The following is a 17785-nucleotide window of genomic DNA, read 5'->3' as shown; positions in this document are numbered from 1 at the left end:
TGTGAAGGAGAAAAGACTAGTCTCAACAACAACTAAAGAAAGACACAAACAGCAGGCTGGCCTTTCTGAATTTTCCTAACGTGTTTCAATAGAAATGTCTGTAGGAATTCCTATTGTTGTATACAGTATATATTTACAATATATTTATTTACTATTCAGTTTAGTTCAGATCTTTAGTGTCCTACAAGATGCTTTAGTGGTGAAGTCTGCGGTGTTCTTTATTGAATTTAAAGACCTTCACTTTTGTTTACATTATCATACGATGTGGTTGTAGAATTATTATTTTTTTATCTATGGACCCCGGGAAGAGTAGCTGTTGCTCTGGCAACAAATACTTTATATAGCACAATATATTTCCATAGAAAATAATGATGTAATTGGTATTTTGTTGCTAAGGTTATAGTGGGATCATATTCGTTTTTGCTCATATGCAGTTAATATGAACACATAATATAAAGGCATAGTTTTGCTTTATTTGTATTGAAACATATCTGTATCCTCATAAACAGAGGTGGACTCAAAGGCAAAAGTAAGAAGTTGCCTAAAGGCGCAGAAGCCAAAGGGATCCAACAAAACACAAACATATCAGGTAATATAAGTTTGAGGAGAGGAGATGGAGAAGTCCTCTGCCCTCTCTGTCTCCAGCCAGTCTACTTCAACATCTGGAGCTCACATCAGCCCTCCTTAGAGACTGGCACTGCTGGAGAGAGGGATGAGAGGAGGGACAGAGAAAAGAAAAAAGAAGGGAAGAATGATATAGAGAAAAGGAGGTGAGAGAACGCTAATAAATGAGATGAGAAAGGTAAAAGACAAAAATGAAGAGAAAAAAATAAGTTGAGGAGAGACAACAAGAGGGAAATGATCAGTGCAAAATAGAGCTGAACATTAGCTGTTTGTGTTCATACATCTGTTTGTGGTATGTGTGTGTGTGTTGTGCTGATGATTTTCCAGTGATCATCTTCGATGCAGAGCAGAGAGAGCATGAACACTGGTTAGCTTCTGTGGCGAAACCCTCTGTGTGGCAGGAAACAGAACAACTTGTGATCTCTGCAAAACACTAATGGAAAAACCTTACTCAGATAGAAAACGTGGGTGTGTATGCATAAAAGCAAGTGTGTGTTTATGTGCGTGCATTTGAATACCTGCATGCGAGTGGTAGGGTGGGGGGTGGGTTCTTAAAAGATGAATAAATGCAACGTTCACCTGCTTTTGCAGCAATTAACTCGAGAACCACAGACTTTCCTTTAGAGATAACAAGTGAGACTTCCCTTAGAAATGTGCAAACAAAACAGACAAGACAACCTCTAACCTTTTCACAACATTTCGTAACAGCTTTTTTTAAACCAGAAAGCACCACTCTGTTCTCGAAAGTTGAGCTATATTTGGTTTAACTGCTGATTATATAATATTTTAAAACTCCTCTGCTGTTGAAGCCTCTTTTGCCACTCAATTGTTCACAGTTTTGTTGCGGCAATAATTAATTCAAACCTGGGTTATATTGTGCACACAAATCTTCATGCAGTTTTTTTATAATGCTATTTTGGTGGCAAATTGGTGACACATAACGCAATAGAGCATTTGCGCAAATGTTAAGACAATCACAGGAAATACTTTCTCTGAATGGTGCTGTTGGAATAAACACCATCTATCTGGTCTTCCTAGCAGGTTAAAAGACTTCTCAGTATTATTTGGAAATTCAGTTTAACACTGGTTTCTTGTAATTGGGTGCAATAGGTATTACCCCTCTGTTGTCTGAACAGAGCCACACTAATCTAGATATTCTCACTGGCCAGGACTGGCTAGACCAAAGATGATAGGCATCACTGACTGATTCAAGTGTCTTGTTTTTGAACTTCAGGATGACATGATGGCCTGAAAGCTGATCTCTCTGAGTAACATTTCTCTTGAGAATTTTGAGTAAATGTTTCACGGTCATGTGAGAATGACGTTTGAAAATCACGTTGAAACGTGTGTGTGTGTGTGTGTGTGTGTGTGTGTGTGTGTGTGTGTGTGTGTGTGTGTGTGTGTGTGTGTGTGTGTGTGTGCGCGCGCGCGCGCAGGGGTGTGCAGGGGTGTGGGGGTCACAGGGATGTTCTTGACTGTGTCATCTCCAGCAGCTGTTTCCCTCAAACCCTGCCTCGACCCCTCCTCCCCCTCCCACCCCATCGCCTCACAATGAAACCAATACAAAGGAACAGGAAGTGCCTCCCGTTAACTGGGGCCCAATCAAAGCCATCATTATTCCCGTGTCAGAATTTTAACAGGAAATAGCTTCTCAAAAAATATGCCAGCTGTGCAGGGAGTGTGGTATTATTGTCTTATAGGTCTTGTCTGTTTTAGCCATTTTTCTTTTTTTTCACTTATCAGTCGCTGCTAACAAAAGGACACATAGACTCATTTCAACCACGTGCGCGGCACACTGTCACTGCTGTGCGTTCACAAGGCAAGCCAGGCACTGTGTTCTCTGGGGCTGGGTGGTTATTGTGCGCACTGTGAAAAGGGCTCCCCTGCTGTGCCTGCACCGGCTTATTTGGTTCCCATCCTGAACCGAGCAATTGTCTTTTTAAACGCGAGGGGAGCTGAGCCCAGAGAGCACACAGATGCAAGAGTACATACATGATCTCACACACACACACACACACACACAGCTTTGCCTACTGAAGCCGCATCTGTAAGAACGCTTCTCAGATTACAGCTTAAACGGTGGGTTCAGGTGAAGCCTAACGTTTGCCAGATGCTGCGATAAAGTCACCAGGAGGTTAGCCTAACATTGGAGTGTTGTTGTTGGTCGGGGAGGGTGGAATCATCTGCCTCCCTTACAAGAGGGGGGTACACATCTGGCATGAACAGAAAAGTCATTTATGAGCATTATCTTAAATGAGCGTGAACAACAGCACTGATGCTTTTGCTTATCTGTAATATTTCAACAGCAGAATGGAACTAAAATCTTGAGATCGATCAGTCTTGCAGCTAAAGAGAAAGATAGCTTCTCGGCTTATCTGATCTTCAGTTCTTCTGTAATCTCTCTGTCTCTCTGAGGCCTTACAGACCTCTGGAGGACAATAATTAACTCAGTCACTCAACGCGTTGACACAGGTGAGCACTACTCTGGTTGTTAAACAGTCATTATAGGGCTGCTGTGATGTGAATAAACACACACACACACACACACACACACACACACACACATTTGATTGACAACTAACATTGTTATAGCTTGTCTGTCACGTTAGGCTGAAGCCTATTCGGTTACAAAATGCCACTGTTGACTGTATTAACACTGATTAGATAAAGGTGATGTCCCATATGACTGAATCCTTCACACTCTTATCCTCTGCTGACGCTCAACATGAAACCCACAGGGAACAAATATCTTTACACTTGAGCTTTTTGTGAATACAATGCAGAAACACAGCGATTTGTATCAGTTTAACAATAATTCTCACCTCTCATAAGCTGGGCTTTGTCAGGGCTATCTCTTGTTTTGGCCAAAGGAGCTGCTCTGCGTCCTTCACTGTGAATCTTATCAGTGGTGTTTGAAGTGCTCGTCTTTATCTGAGCTCACTGTGTTGAGGTCATCAGTCTGAAACAGTTGTCTCTTTCTCTGCCTTCACTAATAATTGGCCCCTTTTGCTTTTCAAAGGTTATTCATCCAAATTACAAAAAAACATATATTATATATTTTTATACATTAAAATAACATCACAATCCCAAATTATCCTGCCCTGCAGATACTTTTGGTATTACTTTCCCATGTTTTGAGATATCCTACTCTTGAGATTTTTTTAAAGGTTGTTTATGGTGTTCTTGCCTTTAATTTGATGGTATGACAGTATTCGTACAGAGAAAGTAAACAAAGAGAAGGGGTAATGACACATGACAAAGTTTCCTGCCTCTAACTGGGAACGTTGTAGGCGTTCAGACCGAAAATAGCACTGCGATTAAAAGAAAGAAAGAAAACAAATGGCTGTGGTGCTACAGATACAAGTATGAAAGTAAATAGATTGAGTAATACATGTATGAATTTGTCAGCTTATCAGACGCCAACAATTTCGCCCAGAGTTTAAGTTAATAATACTACCAGAAATTTGCCTTTCTAGGTATTTGCTGAATGATGTTGCATAGTGTTGCAACAAATTCTGCTTCATTTTTTTCAACTAAGCCCTGCGTTGGCGTCTCAAATGTGTCAATACAGTGGTATCACTGAAATGAATGGTACTTGCATTTTATAACTTAGTGTTAATATCGGTCTGAACATGGCCTCAGGCATCTCAACTTCCAGGACACCTTCTCTACAAGTACTGCATCCAACCCAATACAACCAAGGATAGAATTTTGTTTGTGGGATAGAATTTTTTATTTGGGTGAAGCAACCTTTTAACGTATCTTTTCATATATGTATTAGTTTTGTTTGAATTTCTGAATATTTAATCTTTTTTCTGTGTTGACATACAAATGACAGTAAGCCTAAGAAATTCCAGCTCGTGAGAACTGGCTTCCACAGACCATATTCCTCTTTTGGCCATTTTAGGGAACTGGAGGAAGCAATATTTTTAGAAATCTTGAGTGGCTTTGACCCTCCACTTTGGCCAGACTCTTAACTTAGTGGTGCGAGGATATTTCCAGTAAATTACAGAGTAGCCAGAGAATGTTAGCAGGAAGTGTCCATAAAACAATACACATAGACCAGACATGGCTAAACAGATATAGGCATTTCCTGGTAGTGTTACTCTCTTGTCGAGTGACTCATGGTTGTGTTGCTTCAACTTTTATTCTAAGAAAGAATACATAGATTTTCAAGCATTTTTGCTTAGCACTTCATAAGCAGACACTTCATAAGCAGCAGCAACAGCGGTGACCAAGGTGCAATGGGTCATAGAGTGGGACGATTGTCTCTTTATATCTGGGTGATGGCTTAAAATGGTTTATGGACAAAACAAGAACAGCAATACGTTTTAAAAACACATTGGACCATTACAACTTTAGTGACGTGATGGGTTTTTGATGGTTTCGCACACAAAACCCAATTAAGACTTGCTTCCTAATTCCCAGCTGAACATGGCAATGCATAGCTGACCAGCTGGCAGAGCGTCTATTTTCCCTGAGTGCTCATGTCCATCCCATGATGCTGTGCACATCACACCGCCATAATTAAAGCCACTTCGGTGGAAGAGGGTATGTTAGTGTTTGGGAGGGAATGAGGGGGGTGAGGGTGAACAGAAAACTTATTAGAAGAAAATATAAATCACTCTAAATGGAGAAAGCGTATAAACAGACAAGTATGAGAACCAGAGGGAGTGAGAGACAATCCAGTAGCAAGGCCCAGGGTTTGTGTTGTGTGGGATTGGTTACGGAGCTCAGTAGTCTGTGTTAGAGTTTTTAATCAGGTCACTGAGAGCCCAGACCTCTCTGCTCCCAGTCTGCCCCCTCCGTCTGGAGGGCTCCGACAGAGGTGACCAAGAGGGGCACCACTGACCCAGATTAGGAAAGGGTAAGTGTGTGTGTGTGTGTGTGTGTGTGTGTGTGTGTGTGTGTGTGTGTGTGTGTGCGTGGAGGGGAGGGGGGGGCGTTGAGAATCAACTGTGTATCATGTGTCAGTCCCCACTGTTTCAATTCATTAGCAGCACAAGGAAGAGGCAAGAGAGATGAGGAGGGGTGGCGAGTGTGTGCTCATGCATGTGTGCTTGTATATCCATTTGTACATGCAAGACTGTGTGTGTGTGTGTGGGGGGGGGGCAGACGAAAGACAAAGTGTTAAAAGAATACAAAGCCAGTGACAGAAGGAGAAAGTCACTGCTGCGGCGCATCTAAGATGTCAGGGACCTACTTGACCTAGAAACACATGACACATGACACAGACACACACACACACACGCACACACACACACACACACACACACACACACACACACACAGGTGCAGAGATACCCACCAGGGACCTAATGGCCTCTGTCTGTGTGTCTCTGTGAAGCCTGACCAGCTGAACCCCTGCAGCAGCAGCCATAGTCAGGCTCCTCTACATCTTTATTTCTCTCAATCCCTCTCTTTCTTTCACCATCTGAGTGTCTCTTTCTCCTTTCTGTCACTCGCCCTCAAGTTCATCCTGCAGCCATTTTCCACATTAATGTTCTCTGCCTCTCTCAGATTGTTCTCTTCATTTAGGCTTCCTGATCACCCATACAAATTTCCTGTTTGTATCTCTTCATCTTGCTCCCCCAGCCCATGTAGTCTCCTCACAAAAACACATGCATGCAACTTGCGTTGTGTGGGGTCTGCAAACAAAATGAAAAGTATTATGCCTCAATCACCTCAACGTGCACAGACCGGCCAGTTGAACCTCTCACTGCAACTTAATACACCATTGTAATTGCTCATAAATGTGGAGATTGGTTTATTTCCATTTCAGTCGTCTCCTTCCAACACAACTTGCAAGCTTCTCTCCTAGCTTGGGTGTCTTTAAAACAACACATCAAGCTGCAGTCTGAGTATTTATATTTTCTCCCAGCATTATATCCAAGAGCAGTTTAGCAGCCAAAGTGGACTTCGTTTGGAGTATACTGAATGAAAGAAGTGCAGGAATGGACTTTATGTACAGGCTGTGCTCTGTGTGGGGTCCCAGACAGTCTGTAATTACAAGGTCAAAATTCTAGTTCAATTGAGTTTAAAGTGCATTTACCACAAATGTCCCACTTACAAAACAACAGTAAGAACAGCAATTACACAAGAGTATTTTTTTGTAATTATTATGGTCATCATCTGGTAGTCATCTGCAAATTGTTGCATAGGTCTTGATATGGGTTAGCAATTAAAGATGTAGCTTCACACTGAGAGAGAGCCCAAGACTAGATGTGGATCAGACTCATTTTTCCATGGAAATGTGGAGACAACTAGCAGACACACTGTCTTTGGGCTATCTGCAGACACTCATTCTGGTGTTTGTTTGTAGATTTTGAAAATAGAGGAATGGTTTTAGACAAGAATATAAGGGCCTACAGTGCTTCCATTAATGGTCATCCAGTGGAAGAATACATTAGCAAGTTCACTGGCAGCTCTAGAGTGGCTGTACATACTCATTCTGAGTCTGACTGCTTAACAATCTGTGGACAGACTGATGTCTCTTCTGAATAAGTACATTTATTAATCAGAAATTACCACATACAATTCAAAACGTTGTTTGAGAGGAATGAGGTGTTATGACTAATCCAATTAGCCCCAACCATGATCACCAAGTCAGGCCTTAACTATGCTTACACAAAGCCAGATGTTTACCCTTATTGGATGGCTGCAGAATAAACGGACTGTTCCACTCAGGGACGATGAAAACGACAAAACAATAGTATGACCAACAGCTGGCAGCCTCTCCGCCCGCCCAGTCACACTGAACATTACAGTCAGCTTGTTTTGGTGGCCATGGGCTTTATGTCCTTCTGTGGCTTATGTCCCACCTGCAATACAGTTGTATGGCCTCCATTTATTCCTGCGTGGACCAGTTGAATATTCACACCCAAGGACATAGACAGGGCCACCTGACAACATGATAATGACAACAGCAAATTCCCACAATCAGCAGCCAGGGTAGTGTGAAACTGTTGCCTCTGACTTCTGCTAGATATTATGGTTTAAGGTGTGTTGTACCGCCAAGCACCACATTACCAAATTGTGATTACTGCTAGTATTTCTGTCAAAGTATGTTTAATGTAACATCTACTTTGCCACCAACTGTTTTTGGTCTCTACTGGAACATTTCAAATTATTCCTATTCGGTGGCAAAACAAAGATAGCCCTTTTCACCGTTTCTGTTCAATCCAAATTATATTTAGATACAGTTGAGACAGACAGTAGTTCACAAATGAGATCAAAAAGCATCTTGAATGAATATTTTGGTGATTTAGTATCCCACTACCATAAAACCATAAGGGTGGCGGACGTGAAAGAGACAAATATTTATTATAACTCCAAACTGATGCAGCAGAGGCCATAACATCCTGATTTTATACAGCTGACTCTTGACCCATACATATAGTATGGGTCAAGCTCCAAAACAACTGGATCCTACAATTCCCATAATGCAACTCCCTTTGTTATATGCTCCCTTGTCTGGTAAATACCCACACCTTTGAAACTCCACACCCCCAGATTGTAATGCAGACTTTCTGTCAAAAAATGTGTAGTCTTCAAGCCCAAGCTAAGAAAACCATGATGACATAATACACCAGTAGGGTTATTTATTCAGACTTGACAAAGTTCCTCCACAGCCACAGAGGACATTATGCAACTGTTTTTACCGGCTTTGAGCCCTCATTGTGACGAGTAAACTGACCTATATTTGTCACATGTGACCACATGTTAAGGGATTTTGCTACAGCTGCAAAGAAACATTGCTCATTTTTCTCAAATGACATGCAGACAGAGAAAAGACATGCAAATATTATATATATATATATATATACAACTATATTTTTGTCCACCACCAAATTTGGTCTGAGAGGTCAACAATATGTGTTAAATGTGTTTGAATGCAGTCACACCTGTATTATGAACTGGCTCAACCAAAATGTGTATTTTTTAGTTTTAACCAGACAGCCACAGTGTCAAATACCTAAAGGGGTTTTATCATGGTGCATAGAGTTTGCTATGCCTCCTAACAGCCACAGTAGGCACATAGTGGGTGAGTGATTGAATGAATCAATGAATGAAGCATGTGGGCGAGTTTCGTTCTTAATACATTGAGTATCCTCTCATCTAAAAACCAAGCAAGATCATTATGCACACGCTTGAACAAGAGACTCAAACATAAATAACAAGGGACCAGTACAAATCAACAATGTGCGTAAAATGTCATGTCACTGCCTGGGTCACTAGGGACAAAAGCTCTGGATCTGTAGGCTGTTCAAAGCTGATGGAGAGGACTGTAACGTCTTTCATGAAGGACAGGGTGAAAACAGGGAGCAGAGGAGGAGGAATCCTGCACGACACACCGGTTTACAAAGAATTAAGTTTCAGTGTGTTTCTTGCCACTTCATTACCCCCCCCCCCCCCAAAAAAAAAAGAAAAAAAAAAGATGGGCCTGCACTTGTGGATGAAAAAGATACCCTTCTGTATACAAGACTGCCTCTCCACATGACAGTGTGGTGGTTTCCCTCCCTCCTTCTGTCTCATCTCACAAGATGACCCTCATTACTCTTCACTCTGTGCTGTTGTTACCAGAAGTAGAAAGAGACACTTTGTTTATAATGAGAGAAGGTGCTTTGAGAGGTAAAGATGAATAGAAGGGGTGAGATATAGATCCTGCAGGTATGGAAACACATTCAGTCATACAAGAGGAACGGATGTTTAGGTTTATTTTTTTATGTGATTGTATTTTAGTAGTATTTGGCTGTAAATACAATGTAGTGGGTTGAAATTTAATTGAGAGAGAGAGAGGTAGAGAGAAGGAGAGAGGAGGGGGCGCTGCTAATTATGCATGGCGATTGTTGATGGCTTGATTGTCTGCGTCCAGCTGCACGGAGGAGCGGGGAGAGGGAGAGGGAGAGGGAGGGCGGGGTGAGAGGCAGACTCACTGACGCCAGGCTCGGAATTCTCCCATCCATTGAAAGAGAGACCCGATTGTGTCCGGGGCCTTTCCGACAAGCACCTGATCTCTGCCCAGACACACTAGTGTGTGTGTGTGTGTGTGTGTGTGTGTGTGTGTGTGTGTGTGTGTGTGTGTGTGTGGCGCACAGATTTACGCACTGAACACTCTGGAATCTGCAGACAAGCGCTGTCATGGGAGGAAAATACTCTGTTGGCATTTTTGATATCCTAGAAATAACTCCTATAGTTCCTAGAAATAACTACGGATTCAGGGGCAGTGCTTTCTGTGGATCATCAAAATCAAATGGGATAATGTTTAAGTCGACTCCACATGGAGGCCTGTGATCTCAATCTATTTTGCCCAAACCCAGTCAGCCCAGTTCGCTAAATCAGCAAATACGAACAATTATTTTCCCACCAGACCTGGGAAATGTAGTGCGATATCTGTCCTCCCCTTGACATATTTAAGAAAGATATTTAAGGTCAAAGTCTTGTTTAGATACTCTGCTTACACAATATATCTCTAAAATAGCACTGGACTGAAGTCCTGTCTCACGGTTCAATATTGTGGTTTGCTCTAAAGTGAGGTCGCTGAGTGACTCGTCATACAGGGTCAATGGTTGTGAGGAAGATGGGGCGGGGGGGGGTTAGGGGTTTGATTACCAGGAGGAAGGCAGTGACTTGAACATCTGTTAAACCTCTGCATAATGGGGAGGATATCTCCAGCCGTGCGCATTTACGCACAAATGTGTGCAAAATTAAATAACAGTCGGCTTATATATTGCTCATCGTCCTTAATGTGTTATATTTAATCCACTCTTTTTGTTGCATGTGACATAACAGGCTAATGCCAACTCTGCCATGATATGAATGCCTAGTTCAAACCCACAAACAGGCTAACATCCTGGCACTCACGGACCGCTAAGCCACTTTATCTAACTACTGTAAACTACATAGACAACATTACTTGACAGTGTAACGTTATTTGGATTTGTCCCGGCTTTAATAATGATGTTGACTGCTTTCCTGTCACTTCTTATGAAGAGATTCGTCTCCAGGCCATGTTGGCTATTCACCATTACACAATTATGGAGTATTTGGAAAGGTTTTCCACTAACTTTCTCTGAGTACAACTGCAGACTGGAGGAGGGATTGGGGGCGTAGATCTATGTCCGTGAGTGACATACCCCGTCTTCCAATCGGATCTCTGAGCGCCTCTCCTCGTCTCCCCTCTGGTGGTGGACGGGGGAGGGCGGGCCGTCTGCCAAAGAGGGGAGTGCGCGTCGGGGTGAATGGATGACGTCGGGAGGCTGGCGCCAGCATGTCTGGGACTGGCGCGTTAGATCAACACAGCTGGGCCGGGATAGGACACACAGCTGGCTCAGGCCTGCATTCCTCCACAAAACAGGATTGTGAGAAAAGGGGAAAATAAGACCCAAATAGGAGCAGAACGGGACGTGCTTTGATGTAAACTAAAACGGAGCAACATTTGGAATTGTTAAAATATAATGTTCATAAAACTGTTTAACCCAAAAGAGGGTTATATTTTAGTAGTAAGTGACTGGACGGATTAAGCGCACCTTTATTATTATTTGCCAGTTTGAATCATTGTTGATCATATAGACATATGCAATAGGGCTATAAGAGAAGGACTAAGTTAAACATGAATAATCACTCAATAAATCCATATCCAATGGTCGATCATCAGAATAACATGTTCTTAGCAATTTCTATTGGAGAAAATAGCCTGGCCTTCCACTGACCTTTTACCTATTTTATATAAATATCCTATTTTCAACATTTTTGTTTTTGTATGCACAATTTTGGGGGTAGTGTGTCCTAGTATAAGCATATACAATACTTAACGATCTACATATAGCCTATATTATATCTGTCTATATAGTTTTAAAGAAATTCTGTTTGATTAAGTGTTTTTAAAGTCTTGACACGGTTAGACAAGCAGTCAAACTTCATTAGGATTTACAGTAATCAATAAGAATAGGCCATCATAATTAGCATATCTAAAATGGAACATGATAAGCTCAAGTAGGCCTATCTCTATTTGAGAAGAGTTTCATTCGTCTGGAATTATACATTTAAAGTAGCCTAAGTAAATTAAGAGTGACATATATAAACTGTAGAAAAATCTATAATCAAAACAGCCATATCTTCTTGCAATTACACCTACAAAGTTAAGTAGCCTAGTTGTGAACTAAAAGTATTCCTTTTTTTTTTTACTGGAGATTCTTGCAAACTTGTAATGTGACCCACTTTTACAACCTTTTCTATCTGTTTCAAATAAATATCACCACCTGAAAGAGAGGTAACTAATTGATTGACAATCCCCTTTAGGCATCCCAGCCCTAATTTCCTCCTTCTTTCCAACCCTTCCACAAGGTGATATCAGCCAATGAGAATGGGCTTGCTCTTTACACTGGCCAATCAGAGCACGATGCGAGGAAGGGGACGTCCGCAGGCGCGTATTGTATAAAGACCTAACTGTAGTCGCTGTCACAGCACTGTAGCTTTTTAGGACAGCGACAAAGGAAGACCACGAGAGGAAGAAAACCGTTACAAACTAATACTTAAACGTCAAGCCGAGTCTTGTTGTTGTTATTGTTTCTGTTTTCATTATGAAAGCCATCAGTCCCGTCCGCTCGGTGAGGAGCTGTTACAAGGCCGTGTGCTGCATTTCGGAGCAGAGTCTCGCCATCAGCCGGAATAAACACTCGTGTCTGGAGGAGCCGGTGGGCGCCTTGTGCGACATGAACGACTGCTACTCTAAGCTGAAGGAGCTGGTGCCGAGCATCCCGCAGAACCAGTCAGTCAGCCAGGTGGAAATCCTGCAACATGTTATCGACTACATCTTCGACCTGCAGATCGCGCTGGAGGCGGAGGACACAGCCACGCCGGAGATGGTTTTGTCAATAAAGGTGAGGGGAGATGCGGGCTGCAGGGTGGACTCATGCTTGTCCTTCAGACACTGACAGTCACGAACAGCTAGTCGTGTAGGCCTTTAGCTCTCTGCACTATACAGATCTCTACATTGCACTGCAAAAGACAATTTAAGTCCATGATCTGTGGATTTTGTAAAGTTTATTTCACTTGCAACACAATGTGAATCCCCGCTTGCATGCATGGCGCTAATGTTGTATTTTAGACTATGTGATGCAGTAGCAGATGTTCTCTGATACAGTATGTAATGTTGTGGAAAACATGTTATAGGCTACCCACGCACACACATTATTCTTTTTTGTATGCAATTAGAAAAGTATTGTCATGGTTGCATTGACACTCTTTTTGCTCTCCATTCAGACTGCCGACCTTGCTCGTAATTTCTCCAAAGAAGAAGGACGGTTGTGCCATTAGGATGAGGATGGCAGATCATGGTATGTATTGATCTCTATATAATGAATCTTAATGACTTCCTAAATAACTAAAATCACAAGAGAAATGTGCGTGGAAACACCATATCTTCGGACCACTCGCTTAGAATTACAACAGTGTCTTGTTTTGACTTTCAAAATTAAGTAACTTGAAAATAAAACTTTTAATACCAGCGAGAATAGTGTCGGCATTGATGTGCTGGAAGATGAAGTTCCCCGTACCCTTCACATTCACCACGGTTGCCAATTAGACAGGCCAGTGAATGTGTTGCGGATTCATTGCTATCTGCCTGGGGTTAATGAAAGTTCCATGCTAGGCGCCAGTCTGTCTGCTCTCCTCTGCAGGGAGGGAGGGAGGGAGAGATCTGACTTCACTTTTCTTCCTTTCTCTCCATGCAGGTGCAGGGAAACACATGTCTCCACTTCACTCCGGGCAAGAGGACAAGAGGGGCAGAAAGGGTGGGATAGGTATTTGGGAGAGAAGGAGAAGGAGGAGGGAGGTGGAGGGTTTAAAGAAGAAAAGACAGAAAAAAATGGACTGTTTCCTAGATGAGTGGGGATCAACAGTGGTGCATGAGCAAGAAAACAGAGACTCATTCTTTGGCCCCTGGACAGACAAATCAACACACCAAAGCAGAAGCCAGGATTGGAAACTGAAAGTGACCGGCTTTGTATGCCCTCCTCCAAAAAAAACCTGGGATCCCCTATAGGTAGAAATATAAACATTGGTACATTGTTGTTTTATTTTCCTTGTTTGTATTGCATTCCAAACCAACTTTATGTGGGTTAAACTCCACAGCCAACCTAAACCCTTTCTACACCAAGTCTCACATTATCTCACATAATTGTCCCAGCTTTATTTCCACCCTCTAATCTGATTTCTAATGATCTGGAGACTATTACAACTTCATATGAATGTGTACATATCTGCTGTGGGTATGTAAGGTGTGAGTCAATTTGGATGTTGGTATTTTTTTCTGAATGGGAGTTTGGGTTTTCTTAGGTATAATCAGAACTCTATACTAGAGTTAATTGTAAATGTTTGTAGGGATTGTGTTATTTCTACAGACAATGTGCTGTGAGTTTCATAAACTCTTTATAATAATGTTTGCTTTGTATGTATGTATGTTCTTATGTAATGAAATAAAAAAAAAAAAGATGTGAAACAGTTTGGCCTTTATGGTATATATTTATGAAATTCCAATGAGTGTGAACTCTCAACGTGTTATTCAGAAAATAAAGGTGATGGTGACGTGACTTTTCAGCTTTGGATGACAATGAAATGCTGATACAACAGGATGTATTCAGATGAATCTTGAGGTTGAGTGGTTGGAAATCAAACGAAGGGAGTTTCCTGTGAGTGCTTCTAATTTTCCAAAGAATGAGTTACCACCAGTAAAAAGCAGTTGAACTTCCTAGATGGTGTAAGAAGAGAGGATGTTATGTTACCATAAACCAACCATTCTGATCATTCATAAATCTTGAGAGCATTGAACATTCATGACAATAGATCAGCATGTGCATAAATATGCCGCCTTGACGTTGGAAGCTGAAGAGCATCACCTCTAATGTAGCATTTATTCAACTCCAATAACAACACTTTTTTAAAGCCTTTTATAGGCCTATTATATAGGAGTGGAAGCTCCATTTATGTAATAATATAATAATTAGGTCTACAGAAAGAATACAACTGTCTAATGACACATAAGCAGTTTTGTAAATCGATGTTACTGTACTTAGCTGGTCTATCAGCAACAATAAATAATCTTGTTATTTATAGTCTTACCAAACTTTAAAAAGGGACACAAAAGAATAAAACAATCAGACTCTCCAATATGTTTAAGAGTTGAATAAGTTGGCCTAGTTCTGATCATCATACTGCTAATAATGAGGTTGCAACTCCATCTAGTGGTAAAAATGTGTTATTGGCTCAACGTTTTCAAGCCACTGGAGCACTTTGGACAAATTATGATGAGCTACAAGGTGTGAAAAAATCTTCATATTGCTTTGCAATACCTTTGTGAACTATAAAATAATCATTAATTTATTCCTTCTGTCATTTTAAACGTACTATACTGTACAGACACTTACATGTACTAGGCTCTTACAACCTATTCATATTTAGACTATTGTCCGTACTGTATAATGTATTTATATGTAGACTACTACACTACTTATACGTATGCACTACATATTTTGGGTACTTGTTGCACATGTTTATACTGTTTATGTATCTTAGTATATTCATTTCACACTGTTCATACTGTCAATACTGTTCCTACTTTATAAAGCTAGCATATTCATATCTACCTCTTACTGTTTAATATTATTCATTATATTACCACTATACATATGTAGGATACATTACTATGTAAGCTACTTCACTGCGTTTTTGCACTTCTGGATGGATCTGGACTGCATTTCATTGTCTCATTACTCTGTGCAATGACAATAAAGTTGAATGTCTAATTTCAGGCGTGTAGCTTTGCACAACACTGTTCGTGCCATTTGTACCTCACCTCAAGTTTGCAAATCAGGGGACGATATACCATGAACACCTAAATGTATAATATCAACAAACAATGGGCGAAAAATTGGCATAGAGTAGAATCAACACCTAACTGACATAAACATAACTTTTACAAAGGCACTGTTGTATTAGATTATATAAGACACTTGTTTATGATATTGTATCTGCTTCATACATTTTTGTTAGAATATATGGTTAATTTGACATTTGTGTGTTTTTAATTGAAAGAATCATGAAGAAGATAAACCGGTAACAATGCTTGAGGCTTCAGTACTCAATCCACTCCACAAGATGGGGGTGTTGGATGAGGATGGAACAACTTGTGTACTTCTGACATCCGAGGAATGTGAGCACTCTAAACACAAGATAAGCTCGTAGCTTTGGATGTCAAAATGAACTTTTGCAGGTCAAGTACTGCTTTGGCACAGAACTGCAACCCTTTGACCTCGCAACAAATCCAGATTGGTGTGATACAAGACAGAGATTACTGAGCATACAGTAAAAAACAAAGCAACCCAGGCCTAAATGTAATCCATCGAACACGCCATCAGTCACATGAACTACATAAAACCAGCTGTAAATCAATGCAGCAAAAGCCCATCACTGCTGTTATATATGTTGATGTGACAGCACTTGTTCTGTTTGTCTGGCCCCACAGTGAGCCTTCAGTGTGAGGTATTTCACACTATCTTACAACGATTTTAAACACACGTGACATATTTACTTTGGACCATTTAAATTCCATATGAACTTGATGGAGGGTTTTTTTCAGTTCAGAAAACAGTATTCAATGACAAGTAATAATATAAGAATAAAAATGATGTCATGGCTTCACTGATTTACTTGATTACTGATTACTGTCAGGTCAACTGTGTGTATAGCCCAATGTATTGTTGTGTTTTGCAGGCTCATTTCAGCCCAAGCTCTCTAAAGAAAACAAAGGAAAAATGTTCCCTCCACATTATATTAATAGTTTGCGATTCAGACCACATTAAACTACAAAAAGGATCACAAAATCTGAGCAACAATTATATGACTGTGGACAATGCAACATCTCGAATGAGTACTGCATTTCGTACTTTGGTATGAATGAGGAAGGAACAGAGAGAGGACATGATATAAATTGCGCTATGTGGAGGGACAATTCTGTCAGTATTTCTAGTCTCTAACATCTGTTTAATGTTGCAATATCATGTACAAGGCAAATGGGTCAACCACCAGACAACTGAGAATGATTTTATCTAATCCAGTGTAAGCAACTGTGTCAGCTTTTTCCCCCACCCTTGATCCTTTATATGCATACGCTAATGTAAGTCATTTGGTGCTTTATTGAGAGAATAATGCATAACTAACTTATCTTGCATTCAGAACATTTTTAGATTTCATGTTTTGAAATGATGATAGGTTTAAATCTAGGCATGACAATAGGGCTTGCTTTGGATGGGAGTCTGCTTTGCCTTGGCCAATGGGGGTCATGTCATATGGCTTGGGTCTGCCTGATAGCTGTGGATGGGGGAGGGGTTGTTTTCTTTCAATATCTCCTCTGAGCCAATAAGCAAGAGTGGTACTGAATGAATCCAATTATCATCGACAAACTAGCCCCAGCAACACCTTGCACCAGGCCACAATACACTTTCATCAAGAAGATATATTGCTTCCCATGTAAACAATGAAATGGCTCCTTTCTTACTATTTAAATTAACATTGAAGGCCATGTTTATGCAAGTTAAATTACATATAATTTATATTTATCTAACATTTCACTTGAATTTCAACTGAAGTGTCTCTAAAGTTAGATAAAACAGTTCCACACTATTTGAAAAATATGCACTGTATCTGATTGTTCCACTTCTTTACTAATCTAGACCTAACCCATGATTAATCCCACACATTTTTAATAGTTATTAAGTTCAATTTTCACATATCACAATGCAATTTTGTGGATGCACCATTGCACCAAAGGGGAAATTCTAAATGTTTTGTACACTTTCCATAGAAATTGAATTGAAGGTTAGTGTACTGTGATGCAATATGTGGGTCAAATTGTTGCTCACCGTGGCCTGCGGTAACCATAATAAGTGTAATAACAACAAAGTTATAACTCTCTTATTATATGTCTGATTATATGGACTAGACTCATTCTTATTTAAAATAATAAGTGGTTATTGTCTGCAACTCCAGCCTGGTAATAAAAGAACATTCTGTCCCGAAATTACGCTACTGTCCCTTTAAGAACACCAGCACCATCCTCGTACAACTGTTTTATGCAAATGTGACAAGCCGAACGTGCCGTGAG

General features: G+C 40.7%; 1 protein-coding gene across 1 annotated transcript; it reads left to right on the top strand.

The window, feature by feature from the left end:
* Positions 1-12075: 12075 nt before the first annotated feature.
* id3 (inhibitor of DNA binding 3) lies at positions 12076-14128 on the top strand. Its single transcript, XM_031281516.2, has 3 exons — positions 12076-12506; positions 12889-12962; positions 13359-14128. The coding sequence occupies exons 1-2, from the start codon at positions 12207-12209 to the stop codon at positions 12940-12942; spliced, it is 354 nt and encodes a 117-aa protein (XP_031137376.1). The 5' UTR covers positions 12076-12206; the 3' UTR covers positions 12943-12962; positions 13359-14128.
* Positions 14129-17785: the final 3657 nt, after the last annotated feature.

This window comes from Sander lucioperca, chromosome 18, assembly GCF_008315115.2.
Source record: "Sander lucioperca isolate FBNREF2018 chromosome 18, SLUC_FBN_1.2, whole genome shotgun sequence".
In the NCBI taxonomy this organism is placed as follows: Eukaryota; Metazoa; Chordata; class Actinopteri; order Perciformes; family Percidae; genus Sander; species Sander lucioperca.
This window is presented reverse-complemented; position numbering and strand designations above follow the sequence as displayed.

What these genes read in the sequence shown, in the direction of transcription:
- id3 (XM_031281516.2), top strand. Translation starts at nt 12,207, where the DNA reads ATGAAAGCCATCAGTCCCGTCCGCTCGGTGAGGAGCTGTTACAAGGCC. An exon ending in AGATGGTTTTGTCAATAAAG is followed by an intron (nt 12,507 to 12,888) that starts GTGAGGGGAGAT and finishes CTCTCCATTCAG; the next exon opens with ACTGCCGACCTTGCTCGTAA.